Below are 27,180 nucleotides of genomic sequence, written 5' to 3'. Positions count from 1 at the left end.
GACTCCTTTTTGTTAGCAAGAGATGCTCATTTAAGTCTCAATATGCAGTTCCTGGCTTCAGTTAGTGTCAGTGTTTCAGCTACAGCAGTTTTGCTTTTATTGTTTATGAATCTATTGCTAGAAGCAGCATTCGTTATTATTTACTCCCACAAACCATTACTCATTCCCAACTCTACACTATTCCACTCATATAAGTATCCTGCTACGAATTCTCAGAAATACATGTCACATGTCGAGTGTTCAACAACACTGCGGTATTGAGTTAATAAAGAGGTTAAGTGACCTCAGGTGAATGCCATTTAGCTTTGCACCAAAACTCTAAAAATTATTCTGGACCATCATGGCCATCACGTAATTTCCAATTTTGTACATGCTATACGTAGAAATACAGTTTCAGTACCAAGTTTCACTAACCCTAACCCTAATTTAATTTTAGGGGACCAGGTGATAGCCACAGTCTACTTAAGCGTCACAATTGGTGGGCTTAGATTAAGGCCCTGTGCCCAGCAATCTGACCCTGCTACCTGGCAACTTTGCCCTATTTGGGCCTATATTTCTTGCAAATGAATTCACCCCGTTTTAAATTGGTAGGCCTTGAAATCTGGAATGAACAGTTCTAAACCATTTAAAAAAGATAACAGTGTATTCGATATTTCAGAAGATAGGAAGCTAAGAAAAGGTAATGGGGCAGCCTTGTTAATTAAGTGTGTCATCAGTACAGTAGTGAGAGATGCACTTAGCTCGAAAGAGCAAGATGTAGAATCAATTTTGGGTCAAGATACGAAATATGTAAGGTGAAAGGTCATTTGTGGGAGTAGTTCATAGGTCTAGAGGTTTATGGTTTAACAGTAGTTAGGACAGAGCATACAGGAAGAAATAAATGGGGCATGCAAGAAAGGTACTACAATAATCATGGGTGACTTTAACCTACTGTCATGTGGGAGTACCTTTAAGAAATGGATGTTTATAAATGGGTGTTTACTACTGCAGTGATGTCAGAGAGTGGGTGGAACTGGGCTATGTCAACTTTTTACTTTTGTTTTAGGCTGTTTGATGTAGGTTGTGTTTTAGTTTTGTTTTCAGTGTGGGAGCTGAAGCCAGACAGAGCAGCTGTACTGTTGATCTCTCTGCCATGAAAAGACTATCTCTTGATCATTTGGTGAATTCAGAATTATAAATGTTTTCAGTAGTGACTTTAACCTGATGTGCTTCTGATAAAGGTTTTGTTTTTAAGTCATATGGATGTTAAAAAGGAAAGCTTAAAGGTTTATTTAGTGTTGTAGTCTTCGGGGGTGTATTTGAATTGATGGTTGCTAAGATGTTCACTGTATGTTTTAATAAGGTTAACTTGAGTTCATAGAATAAACATTGTTTTGCTTTAAAAAAAATACTTTTCCATTTCTGCTGTACCACACCTGTAAAGTGGGCCATGTGTTCCCCATGCCACAATCTAGTAAAACAAGTTGTGGGTCAGGTGAACTCCATGATACACTTTGGGGTTCTCTACACCTTGGCCCATAACACTACAGGCTGGATGAATCAAATTGGCAAAGATAGTCTGGAAAATGAACTCAGGGTGCATTTGGGACAATTTCTGAGAGCAGTACAGCCAAATAGGAAGCAGGCTATTGTAATGAGCAATGAAACAGGATTAATCAGGGTGGCACGGTGACACAGTGGTTAGCATTGCTGCCTATGGTGCTGAGGACCCAGGTTCAATCGCAGCTCCGATCAATATCTGTGTGGAGTTTGCACATTCTCCTCTTGTCTGCGTGGGTTTCACCCCCTCACAACCCAAAGATGTGCAGAGTAGGTGGATTGGCCAGGCTAAATTGCCCCTTAATTGGCAAAAATAATAATTAGGTACTCTAAATTTATTTTAAAAAAGGATTAATCAATAACCTAGTGGTATAGGGGCCTCTTGGTGACAGTGATAATAACCCGACAGAATTGTAGGCCAATTAGCTCAAGATCTGTCATGGGGAAATTCCTAGAATCCAATATTAAGGAAGAAACTTAGCAAATCAAAATTTGATCAGGCAGAGTCAACCTGGCTTTGTGAAATGAAAATTATGTTTAAATCATTTCTTAGAGTTTTTATGAGAAGAAAAACAAGCAAACTGAACAAGGGATAGATATGGTGTACTGGATTTGGAAAAGGCAGTTGATAAGGTGCCACTTCAAGAAAAGAGCATCGACCAAGGGATAACATATTAGCTTGGATAAAGGATTAATTGGCTCACACAAAGCAGAGAGTAGGAATAAATGGGTCTTTTTCAGGTTTGCAAGCTTCTGCTAGTGGAATGCCACTGGAATCAGTGCTGAGGCCTCAACTATTTACAATCTATGTCAATGGCTTGGATGGCAAGACCAAATGATACCAATATAGGTTGTGGGAAGTTAATTGTCAAGGGAAGGAAAAGAGTCTACAAAGGAACATAGCTAGGTTAATGGTGGGCAGAAATTTGGCAGATGGGAGTATAATGTTGGTAAAGTGGAGTGGAGACCACAACCAGATCAGCAATGATCTTACTGAGCAGTCTTGAACAACACGCAAACATATGAATTAGGGGCATCAGTAGGTAACTCGGTCCCTCAAACCTACTCCGACATTCAATAAATTCATGGTTGATATGAAGGGCTGAATGGCCTATTACTGCTTTTAATCCCCATGTTCTCTCGTTTACAGATAAAGCAACAAGTTCTGACAATTGTCTACCCAATGCTTCTTTGGTCTTGTTCCAGCATCTTGCTCATTTTAATGATATCACATTCAAACTCTGGATATATATTTCACCCATTCTGGGAGGGCAAGACACTTTACAAGGCTCTAACATTCTCATGAATATTTCTCCAGTCACTTTTTCAGGCCTCCAAGAAGAACTGTAAATGATGCAATTAAACATGACCACACAATTAGTATTACTGGTTAGTTTTTGAATGATTTAACATCTAAATCCAAGGGTTCACATGGCAAGACCTCCCTTGAGAGTCACTGAATTGCCTTTTCATAATCCTCGGTCTCTGGAATGCAACCTGTCCAAAAACCCTTCATTATATATCATTCCTTAAGCAAATAATTCATGTTTGTGTAATATTAATTTAGCATTAAAATATGGGGGGGGGGTGGCAGTCCTGTAATATACATGGAGGTACTCAGCGCACACAATATAAAGTCCTCATTATGGAGTGCAAAAGAGAGCTTTTCACAAACCTCTCTTGTCTAGAGTCACAATTCATTAGTGGAACATATAAAGTCAAAAGTTGACGTTTCAATGAATGGAATTCATCTGGGCAACAGATTAACTAGATTTATTGAACTTCTGCACTCAGTGGGAGTAATGTTGACTTTCTGGGAAAGTGTAAACTGGGCACTAGTGAATCAAAAGCCTGTTTTATCTCTTCCCCATTGACTTCAATGGAAATGTTAAAAATCAGGAGACATCTGAAATGTATGAATTAAAGTTGTGGGAAAAGTGATATATGCCTCAAATAGCAATTATGATTCTCCACTACACAGCAACATAGAAAATAGGAACAGGAGGAGGCCATTCAGCCCTTTGAGCCTGCTCTGCCATTCATTGTGATCATGGCTGATAATCCAACTTAGTAAGTAAAGGTCATTTACAACAATGCATCAGTCAATTTAAATGTGGATAATTAAAACAACATCACTAAATATTCTACATGAAGTACTGCCGACTTTCAGTTTGTTTCAGGGTCTTGTCTTGAGCTCAGCTGAAATATAATCGCCATCATTTATATATTTAACTAATGCCATTGTTTTCCTTTGTTAACTAACTACATGGAGGGAAAAATACAAAGGTGCAGAATGCAAACTGACAAGAGGGTAATTTTAACCTAACTCATCAGACGGGAAAGCAGTGGTTGAAACAAAAACAGAAAATACTGGACATTTTCAGCAGGTCTGACAGCATCTATGGAGAGAAAAGGGGCTAGATTCTCCGCACCCTGATGGCAAAATTGGCCGGCGGCGGGGCGGAGAATCCATTTCGGTGCACGGTTCTCCGGCCCCGAAAAGCACCTACCTGCGGCCATTGCTGGAGGTCCGCCCCGCCATTCTGCGCCCCCGACCGGCCGATGTCCTGACGGTGTGGATCTAATATTGTCCTGCCGGTCGGAATACTAGCGTGGCGTCTACGGACTCAGTCCACAGTCACCCTGGTCGGGGGCGGGCCGATCGGAGGGCAGTGGGGGCCTTATACGCGGCCGGGCAATGTTCAGGTGGGCGGTCGGGGTCGGGGACGCGGCCGATCGGGGGGGGGTCTAATTTTAGCGTCCAGCTCTGTGATCTGAGTCCGACATGGAGGATGGAGCGGCCCAGGAGGCCGCCACCACACACGTGCGTGACCTTCGACCGGAAAGTGCGGGGGCCCGTATCTGCAACAAAAGCTGCTAGATTTCCGCCAGGCCCCTGCTAGCCCCCTGCAGGGCTAGCAGGGGCCCTTTCATGGCAGTTTTTCTGGTGTGAAAGTCCACAGTTTTGACGACGGTGTGGGGATATAGTCCCAAAAACAGAGAATCCAGCCCAAGGTCTCCTGCTGAGATTGTCCAGTATTTTCTGTTTTTGATTCAGATTCCAGCATCCGCAGTAATTTGCTTTTAAGCAGTGGTTGAACGTTGGTTTTTATACCCAGGGTCGATATTATCTCCATTGATGCTCAGTGTGGCATCAATCAGCTTCCTGACAGATGGTCCAGTTAAAATGGCACCCACAATATTTGTCTATTTGACTCGATGAGAAAGCACTGCTTGTGTATGTTAAAGATAGCATTTTAAAGAGTAACATCGTCTTTGCCATGAAACCTCCACATCACATTTACTGTTGAAGATCAGAGAGGTAAAGCTTGCAAAGTTGGTCCTACCTGCTATCCCCAGCATTTCCTACATAGAACTTGCCCATTAGAAACACCACGGCCAAGGAAGTGCAGCCACCCGAGATATTGTACGTGGCTCTCTCTCGTTCAATTTGCATGTCCTGCAGATGGCAGCATCAAGGAGACACAAAGGAGATCATACTGTTATTCAGGAGCCAATTATTGCAGTAAGCTCCAAGTTTTTCATCTGCTTGGGCCTTAACGTTTCTTTACCTTCCAACATTCATGAAATTAGGTCATGATTCACACCTTTTCCTTTTAAGAAAACAGTCTCACAATTCTCTGGTAACATTGGAATTCAACTATTGCAAATATGTCAAAGGCAGAAAATGATGACAATGTACACAGGTCAGTGTCGAGCAAGGGAAAAGATCGCTAATGTTTTGGGGATAGTGTCAGTTTCCCCCAAGTTTCTGGAGGCAGTCCATTGTAGACTTGAAGTGAAGGGAAACTGCATCTTTTTTATAAACTCATTCAGCACGGAAGCAGGCCTATCGGCCCACTATGCCAGTGCTAGTTCAATAAAAAGAGCCAGCCAAATAATCCCACCCTTGTGTACATTCCCATAGCCCTGCCAATTGTTCCTTTTCTAGTATACGTCTAATTCCCTTTGAAAGTTACTGATGAATCTGATTCTATCACCCTTTCAGGCAGTGCATTCTGGAACATCATAACTTAGCACTAGTCTTTCCACGCTAGTCCTTTCATCAATTACCTTACACCATGTCCTTGGATTATCAAACCTGTTAGTGAAAACAGCTTTCCATATTTACTCTCTATATTCAAATTATGAAAATTTCTCTTAATCTTCCCCTAAACCCCTTTGCCTGAAGAAGAACGGCCCCAATTTATTTGGTCTCCCCACATAACTGAAATCCCTCATCCCTAGTACTTAATCACACAAAAGATAGTGGAAATCTGAAACTTCCAAGCAAAAAACTTTTTTTTGTTATTCATCCAAGGGATGGGAGTGTTGCTGTCAAGGCCAGCTGTTATTGCTCATTCCCAATTGCCTTTGAGCAGATGTCTTCTTGAACCACTGCAAACCAGGTGGTGTAGGTAAACAGTGCTGTGGGAGTTCCAGGAGTTTGACCAAATAACAGTGAAGGAATGGTGATTTATTTTCAAGTTTGATGGGGAACTTTCTGAGTGGCGGCGTCTCCTTGTATCTGCTGCCCTTATTCTTCTAGATGGTAGAAGTCCCAGGTTTGGAAGGTGCCATTGAAAGGAGTCTTTGTGAGTTGCTGCAGTGCATCCTGGGAGATGGTACACACTGCTGCTACTGTGTGTGGGTGATGGAGGGAACGAATGTTCAACATGGTGGATGGGGTGCCGAAAAAGCAGGCTGCCTAGTCCTGGATGGTGTGGAGATTCTGGAGTTTTGTTGGAGCTGCACTCATCCAGGCTTATCAAACACTGTTGAGACTGGCCAATTGAAAATTTTAAAACCAAGACATATTGGGCAAAACGTTAAAGCTATGGAACCAAGATAGACAGGTGAAGTTAGGATTCGAAGTGTCAAGATGACCTGCATTATCTTTCTCCTCTACTCCTGTAGTATTCCAGTAACTCACCCGTGCACCTTCTCACAGACCTTGACATCCTTCTTAATTGCACTACTGCATTATGATTAACTAGTGCCTATAGGCTCTAGAGTCTAGAAGAAAGGAGCATACAAGAGTCGGAAGGGCTTTGACTGGGAGGCTGATTCCCCTGGCTGAGGAACCTGGAACACAGGGCACAATCTAAGGATAAAGGGATCAATAATTTAGGATCGAGATGAGGAGAAACTTCTTCACTCAGATGGTTGTGGATGCTCCATTGTTGAGTGTATTCAAGATTGAGACTGATATATTTTTGATCTCTTTAGAGAGTCAAGGGATACGAGGAGTGGGCAGGAAAGTGGAACCAAGACAGATTAGCTCTGATTGTACTGAATGGCGGAGCAGGCTGGAGGGGCTGAATGGCCAAGTTCCATTTCTTGTATGTTCTTATGTTCATTTAGACCGTGGCTGATCTGTATTTAACTCCATTTACCCACCTTTGATCATCCTGATCCATTGATAAAATGGGTCAGAAATATTTAACTTCACAAAAGAAAGCTTTAATCATTCTCAGTTTAACATCTCTTACTGAATGAGCTGTAATCCCACAGCTATAGATTTAGCACAGCTAAATAATGGGATTACTAATACATCACTGTTTAATTAGGGAATACAAAGTTAAGGAAACTGGCTCAAATGACAGACCTGAAACTGCTCTTGGTGTTGAGGGTAAAAGTACCAAATTGCAGTTTAGCAATTGAAATCATACAATATATGAAAGGTCATTCATTTGACTGCACCAGTCCCCAGCAGTACATGTAACTTTAGACAGTTCATTAACTTCCTTGCAAATTATTTGTGGCCTCCTTCAATGGTTCTGCTGTTACGATCTAGAAATACTGAGTAGAACTCAATGAACTGCACTGGCAGTCTTTGAAAGTTAAGTTTACAGCATTATCTTGTGCCAATGCCACTTTCTGACACTCGAATCCTCTTTGAGGATCGGGAACATTTTAATCTGATCAGTGTCTCTGCCAACTGGGCACGCAGAAAAGAGAAAGGGGCTTTCATTGATGTGATGCTATAATCGCACATTTTTCAGAAACCTCGCAAAAGTGCTTCACAAACAAGGAGTCGCTTTCAATGGCAGTGATTTTTTTAATAGGTAGGTGTGGCCCTTCTGTGCCCACAGCAAACAGCTAAGCCTCTTATAAATGGAATTTTTGATCCGTCGAATAGCATCACACAAAATTACACTGTGGGAGGAGACCATTTATCCACCAGGCCTGTACTCTACTGGTTCTTCAAATTGAACTTCTTTAATCTCATTTCCCCTCTTCCTCCTTTCATATTAGAGTGCCCCGAAGCCTGTGGGGGTAGGGGGGGGGGGGGGGGGGGGGGGGGTGCCTGGACGCTTTAGCGGGGATCCTCGGTGTACCTGGGGGGGTGGTAAAGTGGTGGGTGTATTTTTGTTCCACAGATCAGGGAACCCTTTAAGGTGCCCGGATCTCTGTGGGGCTGGCCTTCGTGGCTCTATTACGCCTATCCCTGACAGGGGGACAGCCAAAACCACCCCCCCAGATTTTCGGTGCAGAGAGTCACAGAAACAGCAGAGAAAACACGGCTGTGCAGCTGGAGGCATACAGATTTCTCACTGAAACCAACACTCTGACAAATCATGGGAAGAATCCACCCATGGGAGGGGACTCTCCGTTGCCTGACGCCAAAATCCTGATTGGGCGGATAATCGGTTCCGACGCTGAAATCGCGGCAGGCGCTGATTTGACGCCACCCCCCATCACCTCGACAGCGGCACCAGTGCGGTCCAGAACGCAGGCACAGTAAACACCACTTGGATATCATTAGCGGGCCCGACCCAGTATTTTCCGGTGCCTCCCGATTCTCCTCCTCCGATGGGCCGAGTTCCCGACGGTGCGGTTCACTTGTGCTTTTAAAAAGCGTGAAAGGGCATGGTGGCTCCTTAGGGGGAGAGAGAAGAGATACGGAAAGTGTCCAACATCACCAGAATTTGCTGACAGTTGTACCCGCTTGCCAGGCTGCCAGGGCAGGGGGAGTATTGGGGGGTGGCCAGGAGGTGGGCTGTGGGGTCAGGGTGGACGGACACGGAACACCATTGCCGCAGCTGGAGAGGCAGCCATGCAGCTGTGCATGCCGCGGACAGCCCTCTGTGAATTTAGGGCCATGGGATGTATGGGTGTCCCCTCCAGGCCATCCGACTAGGTGCCCTCTGGCCCCAGCCGACCCATCAGCTGACGAATGCACTCCAGCACAGCCAGTGCCATCTTGTTGGCTGGGATGAGTGTGTGTGGGGATTGTAAGTCCCGAAAGACGTGCTTGTTAGGTGAATGGGACATTCTGAATTCTCCCTCAGTGTACCTGAAAAGGCGCCAGAGTGTGGCGACTAGGGGATTTTCACTAAGATCATTGCAGTGTAATGTAAGCCAACTTGTGACAATAATACAGATTATTATTATAGTCTCAGAAACGGAGAATCCCACCCATGATGTCTGCTTTAATCTCCTTTATTGTTTGGTCATATCTCTCTTCTAATGTTATGTATTGAGTAATCTGGAAGCCTCAGAAGAAGATAGTTATTGGTATCTCCATTTGAGTTACATGACTGTGCAAAGGATATAATTTGGTCATTCATTCCACTCAGACTTCAGGAACAATTTTGAAAAGGAAGGGAGAGAGAGAGCCCATGCACGTGGGTGTGCACTGTCTGAGGGAAAGTGAGAACGTGCAACCTTAAAGGACAGAATTTTTGTGAGGGCCACGAAGAATCCAGAACGAGTTTGTAGAGTCAAAAATAAAAGAACTTCATGTACAATAATATATACGCAGCAGCAGTAGTTCACCACTACTTCCTTCACTAGCTGGTGCCACACTGGCCAGCTCTATTTGTACAGATGAAACTGCTAATGATCCCCCCCCCCCCCCCCCCCCCCCCCCCCCCCCACACCCCTCTCTCTCCCCTCTTCATTGGGGAAGCTTACACTTCACCTGAGTAGCTCACACTCTGAGGTGTTGGGAGGGGAGTCTGTCTCTGAGCTCCAGCTGCTTCTGGCTGAAACCCTGCTCTCTGACCTGGTGTCTTATTCTGTATGCTGGCTGCCTTTTCTGGACTATGGTAAGGGTGAAAGGTGCTGTAACCAGTTGGATGGAGGAGAGATTGTTTGCAGGGGAAAGAGAGGATGGAGTTGCCTGCCTGCAGTTGCCACGCCTGGGACTTGTACTTGTTACTGGCTGCCTTTCTGCTTCCCGGCTGAGAGTGGAGCATGGGGCAGATTTTGTTTGGCCTGCTGCCATGTTGCAAGTGGAGGATAACGGACTGATTTTTGCAGTTTTGGACTGGATGGTGTCTGGAGAGCGGATGCTGAAACTGTGAGAGCAGCAGGGCGGTGGCCCAATTTTGTATTGTTTGTTCTGATGTTGTTTTTGTTTTATTGTTGGGGGATTGTATGGTTATTGTTGTATTTTTGTTGTGTATTGTTATTTTGGATCTAGCAGCTGGGTGCTCATCATTTGTGGCCCTCCTGCTTCTGTGCACTGGGGGTTGAGGGGTCCTTCCCGGTGTCAGTGAGGGGAAAGGGTATTTTCTCTCTCTCACCTCAACTGCGTGTGATGATAGGTAGACTATCATCTGTATATAATACGACTAGACCATCATCATCATCTGTATGTGTATTGTCAGTGATATGTTTTTACTGTTAGTTCTAGCAACCGACCAGCCGGTGGTTCGAGTATGCAGGCACGTGACCCAGACGCACCATGGGTGGGATTCTCCGCCGGCGTGATTCTCCGTGATGCCGGCGCCCGGGGGTTTCCCGACGGCGTGAGGCTGATCCACAATGGGAAACCCCATTGACCGACTGGCGTAACGGAGAATCCCGCCGGCCGGTCGGGGCGGAAATGTGGCGGGGCGGAGAATCCCGCCCAATGTGTTCCAGGACACGTTGTTAATAAGGAATTCATAGCAGTCGCATATTAGAGTAGCTCTGTAGTATCTTAGTGTATGTTAGCGTTAGACCATTATTTCCAACTGTATTAATCTTAAATAATATAGTAATCCTTTGGAGTGGTGTTAGTAATAGTTTTGTTGTCGAACAAAGTCTAATGTTCTTTGTTAACACTACAGCATCAAGATTCAACATCAGCATAATCAAAGAACATTAAACCGCGCGCTGCCTACCCTTTTCCGATGGACTGAGCTGCTTGAGGGCCCCTGTTAACCAACTGTAGCGCACAATGACTTTCGAGAGAGACGAGTAGTGATGAAGTCGATGAGGCTTTAAGCGAGACTTGTCCCCAGCAGTTCAGCAACAGAATGAAGCGGCGGGGAGAAGCTCGGGTTCTTATACTCCGCCTTCAGGGCGGAGCCAGGAGTCAACAGCCAACCAGGACCCGGGATCTGCCAGCCAATAGCATCACGTCTTCACAGTCCCACATGACCCCTAATACATACCACCACATTCACCCCTCGTTAAAAAGGAACCCGGCGGGGTGGTGGTTCGCATGGTGGTAGGGGTTTACAAGGCTGGTCCTGGGAGGAAAATTTCGGGCATGTTACTACAGTTTTAGCCCTACTCTGGGCTATGTACAAAGTTTGTGAAACTATTTACAATATTAGCAAGAGAAACATTTTTTTTTTGTTACAATCCAACAATATTCTTGGTGTCACGCCGATGCCACGAGTCGAGCGGGCGGTCTGGTCTTCCTCGTCGATCGCCTCAGCCCCGGTGGTGGTGCAGGTGCTTGTTCAGGCGTTGTTGTCTCCGAGAGCGTTTCGGTGTTCGTTCCTGTTTCACTCCTGGGCGGGCACGGGAGGAGGACCGATCCTCCCAGGAAGGGGCCGGTCGCGGGGTGCGCCGGTGGTAGGGAGGGGATGATCGGTGTCGGGGGGGGTGTGTGTGTTGCCGGCGGGCGCCAGGTCCCGCAGGGAGACCGTGTCCTGTCGGCCGTCGGGGTACGCCACGTAGGCGTACTGCGGGTTCGCGTGGAGAAGGTGAACCCTCTCGACCAACTGGTCCGATTTGTGCGCCCGCACATGTTTCCGGAGCAAGATGGGTCCTGGGGCCACCAGCCAGGTCGGCAGCGACGGTCCGGAGGAGGACTTCCTGGGGAAGACAAGGAGGCGCTCGTGCGGCGTTTGGTTAGTGGTGGTACACAGCAGCGACCGGATGGAGTGGAGAGCATCCGGGAGTACCTCCTGCCACCGGGAAACTGGGAGATCCCTGGACCGTAGGGCCAGCAGGACGGTCTGGAAGACCGTGCCGTTCTCCCTCTCTACTTGCCCGTTCCCCCGGGGGTTGTAGCTGGTCGTCCTGCTCGAGGCTATGCCCTTGCTGAGCAGGAACTGGCGCAGCTCGTCACTCATGAAGGAGGACCCCCTGTCGCTATGGATATATGCGGGGCAACCGAACAGTGTGAATATGGTGCCAAGGGCTTTAATGACTGTGGCCGCTGTCATGTCGGGGCAGGGGATGGCGAAGGGGAAACGAGAGTACTCGTCCACCACGTTCAGGAAGTATGCGTTGCGGTCGGTGGAGGGGAGGGGCCCTTTGAAATCCAGACTGAGGCGTTCAAAGGGGCGGGAAGCCTTGATCAGGTGGGCTCTATCCGGCCTGAAAAAGTGCGGTTTGCACTCCGCGCAGATGTGGCAGTTCCTGGTGACTGTACGGACCTCCTCCACAGAGTAGGGGAGGTTGCGGGACTTTATGAAATGGTAGAACCGAGTGACCCCCGGGTGGCAGAGGTCCTCGTGGAGGGCTTGGAGACGGTCTATTTGTGCGTTGGCACATGTGCCGCGGGATAGGGTATCGGACGGCTCGTTCAGCTTTCCGGGATGGTACAAGATCTCGTAGTTGAAGGTGGAGAGCTCGATCCTCCACCTTAAGATCTTGTCATTTTTAATTTTGCCCCGCTGTGCATTATCGAACATGAAGGCTACCGACCGTTGGTCGGTGAGGAGAGTGAATCTCCTGCCGGCCAGGTAATGCCTCCAATGTCGCACAGCTTCCACTATGGCTTGGGCTTCCTTTTCCACTGAGGAGTGGCGGATTTCTGAGGCGTGGAGGGTTCGGGAGAAAAAGGCCACGGGTCTGCCCGCTTGGTTAAGGGTGGCCGCCAGAGCTACGTCGGATGCGTCGCTCTCGACCTGGAAGGGGAGGGACTCGTCGATGGCGCGCATCGTGGCCTTTGCGATATCCGCTTTGATGCGGCTGAAGGCCTGGCGAGCCTCTGTCGACAGGGGGAAGGTAGTGGTGTGTATTAGCGGGCGGGCCTTGTCTGCATCCTGGGACCCATTGGGCGTAATCTGAAAAGAACCCCAGGCAACGTTTCAGGGCTTTGGAGCAGTGGGGGAGGGGAAATTCCATAAGGGGGCGCATGCGTTCGGGGTCGGGGCCTATTATCCCATTGCGCACTACGTATCCCAGGATGGCCAACCGGTTTGTGCTAAAAACGCACTTTTCCTCGTTGTATGTGAGGTTCAAGGCGTTAGCGGTCTGGAGGAATTTTTGGAGGTTGGCGTCGTGGTCCTGCTGATCGTGGCCGCAGATGGTTACGTTGTCGAGATACGGGAACGTGGCCTGCAACCCGTGCTGGTCAACCATTCGGTCCATCTCCCGTTGGAAGACCGCGACCCCGTTCGTGACACCAAATGGGACCCTTAGGAAGTGGTATAGACGCCCGTCTGCCTCGAAGGCTGTGTACTTGCGGTCACCTGGGCGGATGGGGAGCTGGTGGTAGGCGGACTTGAGGTCCACGGTGGAGAAAACCTTATACTGGGCAATCCGATTTACCATGTCGGATATGCGGGGGAGAGGGTACGCATCTAGCTGTGTGTACCTGTTGATGGTCTGGGTTCTATGACAATCCTTTGCTTCTCCCCGGTCTTTACTACTACCACCTGGGCTCTCCAGGGACTATTGCTGGCCTGGATTATGCCTTCCTTCAGCAACCGCTGGACTTCAGACCGAATAAATATCCGGTACTGGGCGCTGTACCGTCTGCTCCTAGTGGCGACGGGTTTGCAATCCGGGGTGAGGTTTGCAAACAAGGACGGCGGTTCAACCTTGAGAGTTGCGAGGCCGCAGATAGTGAGTGGGGGTATTGGGCCGCCGAATTGAAATGTTAGGCTCTGCAGGTTACACTGGAAATCTAATCCCAGTAATGTGGGCGCGCAGAGTTGGGGAAGGACGTAGAGCCTGTAGTTTTTAAACTCCCTCCCTTGCACCGTTAGGTTCGCAATGCAGAACCCTTTGATCTCTACGGAGTGGGATCCTGCAGCTAGGGAAATCTTTTGCGTACTTGGATGGATGGTCAGAAAACAGCGTCTTACCGTGCCTGGGTGAATGAAACTTTCGGTGCTCCCGGAGTCGATCAAGCATGATGTCTCGTGTCCGTTGATCAGCACCATTGTTTTCGTCATCTGGAGCGTCCGGGGCCGTGATTGATCCAGAGTCACCGAAGACAGTCGTGGTCGTAGTGTCGCGGCGTCTTCTTCGGACCCCGTGGAGCCGTCGATGCTGGGGTCCTTTGTTTTCATCCAAGATGGCGGCGTCCATGAATCGCACGCGGCCGGGGGTGGACAAAATGGCCGCCCCCATGGATCGCACGTGGTCGGGGGTGGACAAAATGGCCGCCCCCATGAATGGCACGTGGCTGGGGGGGGGGTCACAAGATGGCGGCGCCCATCCTCCCCTCGTGGTGCCCGGAACCCAAAATGGCGGCGCCCGCGGGTCGCACATGGGGCGCTGGGGGGGTTGGGGAGCGTTTGGGCTATGCTGGGCTCGTTCTTCTCCGGGGCTTGCGGCGACCCCCCGGGACCGGCACACAGCCGCGTAATGGCCCTTCTTGCCGCAGCTTTTACAAATAGCTGCGCGGGCCGGGCAGCGCTGCCGGGGGTGTTTCCCTTGCCCGCAGAAATAGCAGCGGGCCCCCCCGGGATGGTCTGGCGCTTTAACCGCGCAAGCCTGTGAGGGGGGGGGGGGTTTGTCGCGACGGGGGTGCATGGAGCCCAAGGGGCTGCCGCGCGGTCGGGGCCGTAGGCACGGGCGTTTTGCGAGGCCACATCTAGGGAAGCTGCAAGGGCCCATGCCTCTGAGAGTCCTAACGACTCTTTCTAAAAGTCTTTGGCGGATTTGGGGAGAGTTCATACCTGCCACAAATGCATCGCGAATTAGCATGTCCGTGTGTTCGATCGCGTTCACCGGCAGGCAGCTGCAGCCCCGTCCCAAAATTAGCAGCGCGGCGTAGAATTCTTCACGCAATTCTCCGGGACTTTGCCGTCTCGTTGCAAGTTGGTAGCGCGCGTAGACCTGGTTCACGGGGCGAACGTAGATGCTCTTCAATAATGCGAGCGCCGTCGGGAAATCCTCTGCGTCTTCTATGAGAGGGTAAATTTCCGGGCTTACCCTCGAATGCAGGACCTGCATTGTCTGGTCTTCTGTGATCCGGCCGGGGGCCGTTCGGAGGTAGCCTTCAAAACATGCTTGCCAGTGTTTAAATACTGCTGCCGAGTTCGCTGCGTGGGGGCTGATCCGCAGGCATTCCGGGGCGATCCGGAGCTCCATAGTCCTTTTAAGCTCGCTTAATAAATTGTAGCGCACAATGACTTACGAGAGAGACGAGTAGTGATGAAGTCGATGAGGCTTTATTAAGCGAGACTTGTCCCCAGCAGTTCAGCAACAGAATGAAGCGGCGGGGAGAAGCTCGGGTTCTTATACTCCGCCTTCAGGGCGGAGCCAGGAGTCAACAGCCAACCAGGACCCGGGATCTGTCAGCCAATAGCATCACGGCTTCACAGTCCCACATGACCCCTAATACATACCACCACACCAACGTGGGGCTGTTGCTGGAGCTAAGGGAGGGGAGCGGGTGCTGGCAGCTTTGCCTTGTACTTAATCTTGTGGTTGCTCTGTATTTTGCCTTGTTTTTTTTTTTGTAAAGGGAGTTCTCTTCATCTCACTTCTGCCATGCCTCGTAACAGTTTGTCCTTTTCCGGTGGTCTGTGCTCCTTATTTGGGTGCCTTTCCACCAATGTGGGGCTACCACTGGAGAGGGGGTGGGGAACGCAGAGGTGGCTGTATGCTGGCTTTGAAGCTGGTGGTTTCTTTATAGGAACTGTTTTGGTTTGAACCGTGCTTCCTCTTGGGAGGGGAGATTGTATTTTCTCTCTCTCTCTCTCACACCATGTCCTGCACCAGTGTGTCCTATTCAGTTGGTCTGTGCTGCTCGTTTGGGCGTCTTTCCGCTGATGTAGGGCTACCGTTGGGACAAATGGTGGTGGGGGTTGCTGGCTTGAGAGCTGGTATTTTTATGGTGTCTTGATATTGCTTTTTGCATATTACTGATTTTCGTGACTGTTTTTAGCATGTTGTTGATTCTTTTGTATTCTTGAGTTGTTAATAAACTTAAAATATATTATGGGGTAACCAATAGTCCCCAGCCAATAGTATTCAGGCAGGTTATAACAGAATAAAACAGGTCATTCAGCTCAACAGTTCTCAATCAATGTCGCACAAAGGACAGAGACAGTAACTGTAATGTTATTTATAGAAAGTTCCTAGGTTTCTCAGTGGCAATAGTATTGTTAGTGTTATGGGCGAGGTGTTTTCAGAACCCCAAAATGTATCATGGAGTTCAAACAACCTCCCCCTTTAATGCTATTGTTGCTTTTCCGAGCACATGGCTTGTTCTCCAGGTGTGGGATTATAATTATGGACACGTGGGTTTTTAAACACAAAACAATGTTTATTCTATGAACTCAACTTAACCCTTTTTAAATAAACCTTGGATCACTTAACACCGAAAGATAACCCTGAAAATATTACAACGCTAAATAATCCTTCAGTTGTTCCTTTCAACATCTAAGAGACTTAACACCTTTAAAAAGGAACACATCAGGTTAAAGACTTTATTATTCTGAGTTTAAATCACCCAAATGATCCAGAGATAGTCTTTCATGGCAGAGATCACAGCAGATCCAGCTCACTGCAAACACAGACACTCCCAAGCTCTTTTCAAACTGAAACTAAAAAACTGCAAAATGGCTGATCTAAAGCCCAGCTCTACCCACACTCTGACATCACTGCATTTCTTAAAGGTACATTGCTTAAACATCCATTTCTTAAAGGCACTCTCACATGACATTAGCCAATATGTGGGGCTAGGGTATTTTGGATGAGGAAACTTCATCTCATTCAAGACTGGATGCGAAGGATCAACAAGAAAATCATTTTGTTCATAGGCAGCTGTCTGTCTCGTAAGATGATGATATGCACTGTGGCGGTCAACTCGGTGTTAAGACCATAAGACATAGGAGCGGAGGTAAGGCCATTCGGCCCATCGAGTCCACTCCACCATTCAATCATGGCTGATTTCAACTCCATTTACCTGCTCTCTCTCCATAGCCCTTAATTCCTCAAGAAATCAAGAATTTATCAACTTCTGTCTTAAAGACACTCAACGTCCTGGCCTCCACCGCCCTCTGTGGCAATGAATTGCACAGACCCACCACTCTCTGGCTGAAGAAATTTCTCCTCATCTCTGTTCTAAAGTGACTCCCTTTTATTCTAAGGCTGTGCCCCTGGGTCCTAGTCTCCCCTGCTAATGGAAACAACTTCCCTACATCCACCCTATCTAAGCCATTAATTATCTTAGTAAGTTTCTATTAGATCTCCCCTCAAACTCCTAAACTCCAATGAATATAATCCCAGGATCCTCAGACATTCATTGTATGTTAAGCCTACCATTCCTGGGATCATCCGTGTGAATCTCCGCTGGACCGTCAAGTATCGTCTGGTGGGCTCAGGAGCCCATTCTGGCATGGTGGTCTCCACTGTATTTGCTACAGAGGAAGGCAGTGAGCTGAGAAGGTGCACGGTTCGCTGGCGTCCGTTTTCCCTTTTCGGCCAGCTGAACTTTTCAGGAATAGTTGGGGCAGCACACTTGGGAGGAAATTCGGTTAAGTTGATGGGCACGATTCTCCGGCCTCGCTGCGCTCTCACCAGAGCGAAACGAGGCCGATGAATAGCAGAAGAGGCCGAAAACTAGAACCGCTCCAGGCGCCAAACAATGTGTGATGCAACCAGCCTGCTCCCCTAGGCGAAATCGGGATCTCGCCATAGCATGAGGAGAAACTGATTACCATCACTTAAACTGTATTTCTATACAATTAACTGGAGCGACCCCGGCCGAGATTCTCCGGCACTCGCCGGGTCGTAGCATCGGCGGGGGGGGGGGGGCGAGAATTGCGCGGGATTGCCGCCGCGTCAGTTGGGGGCCATTGAAAGCGACCCCCCCCCCCCTCCCCCCCGGCGATTGTCCAGGCCTCAGCGGGCCGAGTGCCGACGGGTTCGGCAGAGTCCCACCGACATGGGTTACGTACGGTCCCACCCGGCGGGACCTCGGAGTTCTGTCTGCGGGGGCGGGGAGATACAGGGTGGATAGCTACCAGTTGAGGCCCGTTGACGCCGGCGTCAGAACTTGGCCACAGGATTGGAGAATCCCGGCCCCCATGTCCAACGGCCTCCCCAGCAAGTGGTCACACCGGCGCCGATTAGTATTCCTTTTTAAAAACGTGAACCTGACAGAAGGGCTTCTGTGGGGAGCCAAGGAGGTGAGTAGCCATCTTTGCTCATAGGCTTTTCACCCCAATGCTCGGGGGGGTGGGGGACACTCGGCTTTGGGAGAGGTAACCGGGGGGGGGGGGGGGGCTATCGCACGCGTCACCACCATGCCAGCCCTGGATCATGTCTTTCTGTTCTGGCGGCAACCCTTGTCCCTGCTCGTCTGCCCCATCGACCATCCATAACCCCCGACGGCTGCCAAGGCCTCTAGCCTTGTGGCTGAAGGCAATTGCTAACAGGGAATTGGCAATCATGGTTAAGTGAGCCCGTAACACAACGCAAGTGGATTCCCGTGGGGGGGGGGGGCAGGCCACATAGAACACAAGAGTCATTGCCTAGCATCCCAATATGAAAAATGAAATATGAAAATCGCTTCTTGTTACAAGTAGGCTTCAATAAAGTTACTGTGAAAAGCCCCTAGTCGCCACATTCCACCGCCTGTTCGGGGAGGCTGGTACAGGAATTAAACAGTGCTGCTGGCCTGCCATGGTCTGCTTTAAAAGACAGATATTTAGCCCAGTGGGCTAAACCAGCCCCAGCCCCTGGTTTAGCACACTGGGCTAAATAAGACCATGATGCCTGGACACTGTGCCTGAACACTGCAGGAGGCAACACCACACACGCAGTAGCCAAAAAGGGGATGGGACACAGTTCTGGGGCCTTATCCATGGACAGAGGGTGGGTGAGCGCCACACCCAATCCAGGTGACGTTATGAGCGGGTATCCGGGGTACAGGGTCCGGTGAGGGGAGCTTGCTGAGGCTGGGAGTGCGTGGGCAGGGCGTTCAGAGTCAGGGGTGGGAGGGATCAATGCGGGAACGGTGGGTCCCGGGGTCGGAGCCACCGCTGTTTTGTCAGTTTAATACCCTCTCCCAAAGCTTACAGATATTGAATGTTATGGAAATGATTTTGGACCCAGCAGAGCTTGCCCAGTGGTGCTGCTGGTAGGCCGGGCGGCCAGACGCCGGCAGCAGCAGCGTCCGCAGATCGAGGCGGTAACCCACGTACCGGACCCTGCCCCACATCCTGAGGACTTGGCCACTCAGCAGGCCAGGGGGAGACCCAAAGGGGGAGGTCGGTGATGGCCCAAGGTGCACAGGCATCGCTGGTCTTTCGAACAGCCGAAGGAGGCATTGCCTCATCAAGGAGACGGTACGGCCCCTATTCCATGTCCTCGTGGATTTGACGCCACTCCCGGTGGCTGTCAAGGTCACTGCAGCCCTAAACTTTTACACCTCAGGATCTTTCCAGGGCTGAGTGTGGCATCTCTCAGGCTACAGCCCACAGGTGCATCCAACAGGTCACGGATGCCCTGTTTGCCCGGGTGGAAACTACATCACCTTTGACATGGACCAAGCCCAAAGGATGCCCCGGCAGTAGGATTCTACGCCAATGCCAGGATGCCACAGGTCCAGGGGGTAGTGGATGACACGCACATGGTCTGGTGAGCGCAGGACAATCTGGGAGTGAACTGGGATCCAGCAGACCCCCGATTGCTGTCTCGCCTGTGCATCAGCAGCTGTGTGGTGCTCACCAGATTGTGCCCCAGAAGCCTGACCACTAATGTTTCTCACAGAGGTGCATGTATCTGCGTTGGTGGAGGGTGGTCTTCCTTGGAGCTCTCCGCCGAGGTGGTCTCCTGGGAGGCTAGCGAGGGGGGGCCACCGGGGATGGGTCAGCTGGAGAACCTGCGGGAGAATGGTCATGTGATCAGTGGGAGGGATGGGTCAGTCAGTAAGGTACAACTCACATTTGACAGGTCCTCCGGGTGCGGCCCAGTGGTTCCTCACCTCTGCGGCTTCCGCCAACCTCCGTGTTGGTGACCGCTCTGTCCTCGGTCACCCCCCTCATCTCCAGGGCCCGCTGCTCGAAGGAGATGAGGATTCTGAAGTCCGCCTGTCTGGGTTCTATCCCAACGATTGTGGGAGAGCCTTTCCTGAGGAGACACAGAGAGGGCATCATTAGTCACTCGCTTGGTTCACAGTGGTGGGGGAGGGGGGGTGAAGGAAGGGTTGGGGCCGGTTGGGAGCCACATGGAGAGTTGGGGGGTGAATGCGCACGTGGGGGTGGAAAGAACCCGGATGGTGGGGGGAGGGGGGCGTGTCTGCTCACCCATGCTGCCTGGTGTAGGTCGTTGACCTTTTTACAGCACTGGAGGTCAGTCTTCCTGGTCACGCTCCCAGAGTTTACAGCCACCGCCACTGTAGCTCACCCTCTGGGACCATCGGGGGTCAGACAGGACATTTCTTCTGGCCTCCACCCTGTTTAGGAGCCTCCCAGGTCTGCATCGCTGAATCTTGAGTCCTGTTTTCGCAGTGCCATTGTTGCAAGATGGCTGGGGTTGGCTGAGCAAGTGCTGCTTATGTGCTGCTCGACCTTGTTAGTAGGGGGCTGGCGTGCGCGGTGCCAGCGAATCGGCTGGCGAACCTTCATTTGCGGCGAGAAACTCATGGGGCCTTGTTTTTTTTAATAAATATTTTATTGAGGTATTTTTGCTATAGCGACAACAACAAAATAAACAATATACATGAAACCATAAACATAATGCAAAAGCCATTCACCTCTCGTACAGGTCCCACCCTTATTGACCCAGGACTCTAATCTAAATTACTCGTGCCCCCCCCACCGCGCCCCCGTCTGCTGACGATTAATTTCCCGCAAAGAAGTCGACGAATGGTTGCCACCTCTGGGTGAACCCTAACAGTGACCCTCTCAAGGCAAACTTGATTTTCTCCAAACAGAGAAAGCTAGCCATGTCCGATAGCCAGATCTCCGACTTCAGGGGCTTTGAGTCCCTCCATGCTAATAGTATCCGTCTCTGGGCTACCAGGGAAGAAAAGGCCAGAACGTCTGCCTCTTTCTCCTCCTGGATTCCCGGATCCTGTGACACCCTGAAAATCGCCGCCTCTGGACTCAGCGCCACCCTTCTTTTTAACACCGTGGACATGACGTCCGCAAACCCCTGCCAAAATCCCCGAAGCTTTGGCCATGTCCAAAACATGTGGACATGGTTCGCCGGTCCTCCCTAACATTTTACACACCTGTCCTCCACCCCAAAGAATCTGCTCATCCGGGCCACTGTCATGTGAGCCCGGTGAACGACCTTAAATTGTATCAGGCTGAGCCTGGCACATGTTGCAGACGCGTTGACTCTACTCAACGTGTCTGCCCATAGACCATCCTATATCTCCCCTCCCAGCTCCTCCTCCCATTTGCGCTTCAGCGCCTCGGTCTGCGTCTCCTCCGACCCCATAAGCTCCTTATAAATGTCCGAGACACTCCCTTCTCCTACCCACCCTCTGGAAATTACCCTTCCCTGAATCCCCTTAGCGGTAGGAGCGGGAAGGCTGACACCTGTTTACGAAGGAGCTCCCGCACCTGCAGATACCTGAATTTGTTTCCCCTCGCCAACCCAAACTTTTCCTCCAACGCCCTCATACTCAGAAAGCTCCCCTCTATGAACATATCCCCCATCCTCCCAATCCCCGCTCTCTGCCATAACCGGACCCCCCCTCATGATCACATTTAACAGCCTTCTTATACCAACTGCCTGCCCTTAACAAACCTCGTCTGGTCCTCCCCAATAACGTCCGGAACACAATCCTCGATCCTGGAGGACAAGATTTTGCCAGCAACTTGGCATCTACATTCAACAGGGAGATCGGCACGTAGGACCCAAACAGCTCCGGGTTCTTGTCCCGCTTACGAATCAGCAAAATCGTTGCCCGTGATATTGTCGGGTGCAATGCCCCTCTTTCCCTTGCCTCATTGAACTTCCTCATCAACACCGGCCCCAATATCCCCGAGAACGTTTTATAAAACTCCACTGGTACCCGTCCGGACCCAGGGCCTTACCCGACTGCATGGCCTTCAGACCCTCCACTATCTCCTCCAGCCCGATTGGGGCCCCCAGCCCTTCTACCCGCTCCCCGCCACCTTTGGGAAATTCAGCCCCTCCACGAAGTGGCTCATCCCCTCCAGCCCCGTAGAGGGTTCCGACCTGTACAGCCTGCGTTAGAAATCCCTAAACGCCTTATTCACCCCGACTGAATAACCAACCAGGTTCCCATCTCCGTCCTTTACTTTCCCTATCTCCCGAGCTGCCTCCCTCTTCCTAAGCTGCTGTGCAAGCATTCTGCACTCGCCTGTCTCAACTGCTCCACCACCCTCCCTGTGTTCAGCGACCTAAACTCTGCCTGTAACCTCCGCCGTTCCCTTAAAAGCCCTGCCTCTGGGGTCTCCGCATACCTCCTATCGATCTGTAGTATCTCCTTTACCAGTCGGTCCGTCTCCGCCCTGACCACCGTCTCCCTATGGGCCCTTATCGAGATCAGCTCCCCTCTAACCACCGCCTTCAGTGCTTCCTAGACCACCGCTGCTGAAATTTCCCCCGTGTCGTTGACCTGCAGGTAGTTCTGAATACATTTTCTCAGCTGCTCGCACACCCCTTCATCCGCCAAAAGTCCCACATCTAACGTCCAGTGCGGGCGCTGGTTACTGTCTTTACTAACCTGTAGGTCAACCCAGTGCAGGGCATGATCCGAGATTGTAATTGCCAAGTACCCAGTGTCCATCACCTCAGCCAGCAAGTCCCTGCTCAAAATAAAGAAATCAATCCGGGAATACACTTTATGCACGTGTGCCCACGGCTGCCCAAATCTCCATGGATCCACCCCCCCCCCAATCAGCTCCATGAACCCTCTTAGTTCCTTTGCCATTGCTGGCACCCTATCCATTTTCGAGCTTGACCGGTCCAAGCCGGGTCCATAACTGTGTTGAAGTCCCCTCCCATGACCAACCTGTGCGAGTCCAGGTCCGGTACCTTCCCAGCATCCTCTTTATAAACTCCACATCATCCCAATTTGGCGCATACACATTTACTAATACCACCTGCACCCCCTCTCATGGGGCTTTATAAGTGGACCAATTAACGTTGAATAGCCATGCCGGCCTTGCTGGGTCGGGCGCCGGGAAGCTCACGGCAGTTCCTGCTCACTACCACACGTAGAAATCTTTCCGGAGAATCGCGCCTGATGTATTTAGACATCAGGCTATCTTTGGACTCCTCTCCTGACTTTTGTGTCAGGGTTTACTTTCCTTAGCTCTCAACTCTCCTAATGTATCCACAAGGCAGTGGAGTTATTTGCCCAGAGTTGTGAGTTTACTTCATGAATGCCAGTGCATGGCAGCGGACCAGCAGACTGCATACCTGACAGCTGAGTCTCTCTGAAGCTTCAGCCTGCGACCACAAGTGATCTGGTGTCCGTGAATCACCACAAGATTGCACAGCCTAGGACTTGAGAAGTTGTGCACTGACAGGGAGACTTACACATTTGTCTCTCTTTTTCATACCGCTGCCAGCCAAAGGTATAGATAGGCTGAAAATGAGAAACAAGTTAGCACACAAAATCAGGAAGCATGCTCCACCCACACACTAGACCCATCACATCGGTCTGTTCGACACACGGTCAAGAACGCAGGAGTGGAGAACCCATGAAAGAATGTAAGATCAAAGAGGTGGCTGTGAACGTGGGTGGTAAGTTTATATGGTGGAGGTGGATTGGGGGAGTCAAGGGCTGCAAGGTATTCAAACAAGAGAAGCAACTCAAATAGAGATTGAAATTATTGAAAATTAGGTATCGTGCAGTGCACAGTTTGAGGGGGAAAGGGAAGCACGGTATTTTGGGGTGGGGAGGGGGGGGCAGAGACCTCCAAGTGAGGCGTTTGGGGGGGGTGGTTGTGGACTGATGAGTCCTGATGCATGGACATGCAGCAATCTCTTATAGAGTCATAGAGTCATAGAATTTACAGTACAGAAGGAGGCCATTTGACCCATCGAGTCTGCACCGGCCCTCGGAAAGAGCACCCTACAGAAGCCCACACCTCCACCCTATCCCCGAATCCTAGTAACTCCACCCAACCTTTTTGGACGCTAAGGGCAATTTAGCATAGCCAATCCACCTAACCTGCACATCTTTGGACTGTGGGAGGAAACCGGAGCATCCGAAGGAAACCCACGCAGACACAGGGAGAACGTGCAGACTCCGCACAGACAATGACCCAAGCTGGGAATCGAACCTGGGACTCTGGAGCTGTGAAGCAACTGTGCTAACCACTGTGCTACCGTGTTGCCCTAAAGCACAACAACATTGTTTCCTCTGCCCTGCCCCCCGGCCCACAAATAAGCTAGGCTTCCCATTGTAACTTGGAAGCTGCTGAAAGATCTGCTTTAGTGCTACGTGGCAATATTTAAATTTGACAACACTTGAAATTTAAGATGGGCTCACCGAGGGCTGGTCGAGCAAGTGTGGAAATCCTGCCATACTTTCTGTAGTGGGCCTAAGATTCAGGCCATTGACCATTTTACCACAGAGTCCACCCAGAAAATGGATGGATGGCGGATGAGAAAGATGGAAATGAGGTTTTGTTTTTCTCTCAGACGGGCGTTAGCCTGTGGAATTCTCTTCAGCAGAGAGCAGTGGAGGCTGGGTCATTGAATATATTCAAGGCTGAGTTAGACAGATTATTGACTGACAAAGGTGCCAAGAGTAATGGGGGTGCGGACAGGAAAGTGGAGCTGAGGCCACAATCAGAACAACCACGAGTGACAGAGGTGAATGGCCTATTCTCCTACTCCTAATTCTTGCATTGCTGGATCATGGGGTTTGTAATTCTGGGGTGCCAAGGGGGAGGGGGGCACTCACGTGGAATGGAGACATAAATTCAGGACATCCAATATCAACAGAGGTCAATGCATCCTCAACTGACAATTTAAAAATGTGCACAATTTAAAATCTAAAGATGGGAAAGACTTTTTGTTATGCTCATCCCATGAATATAAAAATGACTGCCTCAGGTACAAACACCAATTCTCCACAGCTTGCCATGTATTAGCATTAGAATGGAATGGGAGATACATCGTTGGGCCCTAGTTGGTAATGAGCAATTTATTACCTGCAAGGCCACAAGAGACTCCAGCAAGCTTTGATTGGACTGGAAAGCAATGCTTGAAGCAACAAGACGGGCCTAGGCTAGGCTTCCTGAAAATGAATCTCTCTCAGAAACTATTAAGGCGAGCTGGAACACAAATTGGTGGAAATTTATATTTAAGTCTCTGCTTTCGATCCCGTTTTCACTCCAGGTTTTAATTTTTAATGAAAAGACGGACACTGCTGACTCCGAAAAGCTGACAATAAACTGAAGATACTGCAGATGTTCAGCAGGTCAGGCAGCAGCACGGAATATTTCCAGCACTTTTTTTTTGTTCGCATTTTGTATTTTTAAAAAAACGATCCATCCATTTTCTGGGTGGCCTCTGTGGTAAAATGGCCAACGACCTGAATCTTAGGCCCGACACAGAATTGGACACTTTAAATTAAGAATAAGACATTTTAAATTAAAACCACAGTCAGAACAGCAGACAAACAGGGCAGTTAAACAGCCAAATACACTGCACAGAGACAGACAGCCAGGGCAAGTCTGGGCTTGACATCGGAAGATAATCCCCCCCGCCATTCAAATTCAGCAATTATTGTAGATTGGGCAGATGAAGCCAGACTTTCTGGCACCTAGATCACCTTGTATGGAGTAAGGTTACATGCAGACAGTGCACCCGAGGATGGACCTCTGGGGGGCGGGGGGGGTGGGGGGGGGGGGGGGGTGGGGGGGGAAAGAGTTCCTGGTATCCTGCAAGTTGCAATCAACAACCTCATTGGGTGTTGTGACCGCCGTCCAGTGACCTCATTGGCTGAGGGCCTGAGAAGCTTCTGAAAGGAAGCAAAGAGGGGCTAAGAAAAAGGGAACAGCGACTCCTCCCCAGTGAAGACTCAATGTAGAGGCAGCGGAGAAGACAGCAGTGCGTGAGACCCACATTCAGAGACAAAGGCCTTGATACTTCTGAAACTCAGAGGATTGGACCTGCAACTCAAGCCAGTTCATCGGCACGGGTAGTATTTTAGGCATATGCTAGTTCGGATAATTTTGGGAGGGATAACTATTTTATTGTGTTTGGAAACATACTTTGGTTGAATTGTTAACTTCTGTCTCTCCTTTGTTCATCTCGCAAATAAGGGCAACTGGGTAAAATGTTTGAATAATAAACTTTGTGTCTGTGTGGGTGACATGGGTCTCTCCCCCACAAACCAAAGATGTGCAGAGTAGGTGGATTGGACCCGGGAAATTGCCCGTAATTGGAAAGATTAAACATTTAAAAAAAAAATAAACTGGTCAAAGTGTCTGAATTCTCCAACATTGGCTACAGAGGACAACTATGAAAATTTAGAGAAATGTTTGCAGCTCAGATGAATCCAGATCTAATGTGAATCTGAAGGCCGTTGCGAGGCAACATTATTGGAAATCACCATCTAGTTCCTCAGCTTTGTAGGTGTAATCTATATGTCTGCATTAGTGAGCCATAACTATGGAACAACTGCATATAGAGCAAATTCAGAAGAATTAGAGACGTAGAAAATAGGAGGAGTGGGCCATTCAGGTCCCTCGAGCTGTTCCGCCATTCAATTTGATCATGGCTGATCCCCTATTTCAATGCCGACACCTACTTCCTCCCCATATCCCTTGACACCGATAGGGGCGGCCCGGTGGCAGTGGTTATCACTGCTGCCTCACAGTGCCAGTGATGCGGGTTCAATTGCAGCCTTGGGTGACTGTGTGGAGTTTGTACTCTCTCCCCGTGTCGGTGTGGGTTTCCTCCGGGAGTTTTGGTTTCCTCGCGCTGTCCAAAGATGTGCAGGTTAGGTGGGTTGAGCATTCTAAATTGTCCCATAGTGTAGGTTAGGTGGGGTTACTGGGATAGGGGAGGATTGGGCCTAGATAGGGTGCTCTTTCAGAGAATCAGTAAAACTCGATGGGCTAAATGGCCTCCTTCTGCGCTGTAGGAATTTATGGTTCTAAATCTATTTCCTTCCTCGTAACTTGGCCTCCGCAGCCTTCTGTGGTAAGAGAACTCCACAGGTTTCCTACACTCGAGTGAAGAGGTTTCCACTCATCTCAGCCCTATATGGCCAAACCCGCATCCTGAGACTGCACCGACCCTCTGAAATAACACCCTACCTAGGGTCTGGCCCCA

At 49.6% G+C, this 27,180-nt stretch overlaps 1 protein-coding gene across 1 annotated transcript in view; it reads right to left on the bottom strand.

Moving 5' to 3' along the window:
* The window catches only part of ppm1h (protein phosphatase, Mg2+/Mn2+ dependent, 1H), a 273,456-nt gene that overhangs the window by 79,662 nt on the left and 166,614 nt on the right, over positions 1-27,180 (bottom strand). Inside the window, exon 4 of the mRNA XM_072485022.1 lies at positions 4,887-4,999. Within this exon, the coding sequence (XP_072341123.1) occupies positions 4,887-4,999 (113 nt within the window). The remainder of the gene's footprint in view (positions 1-4,886; positions 5,000-27,180) is intronic.

This window comes from Scyliorhinus torazame, chromosome 19, assembly GCF_047496885.1.
Source record: "Scyliorhinus torazame isolate Kashiwa2021f chromosome 19, sScyTor2.1, whole genome shotgun sequence".
NCBI classification, from domain to species: domain Eukaryota; kingdom Metazoa; phylum Chordata; class Chondrichthyes; order Carcharhiniformes; family Scyliorhinidae; genus Scyliorhinus; species Scyliorhinus torazame.
Note: the sequence above shows the minus strand (reverse complement) of the source record. Positions and strands in the feature narration are given on the sequence as shown.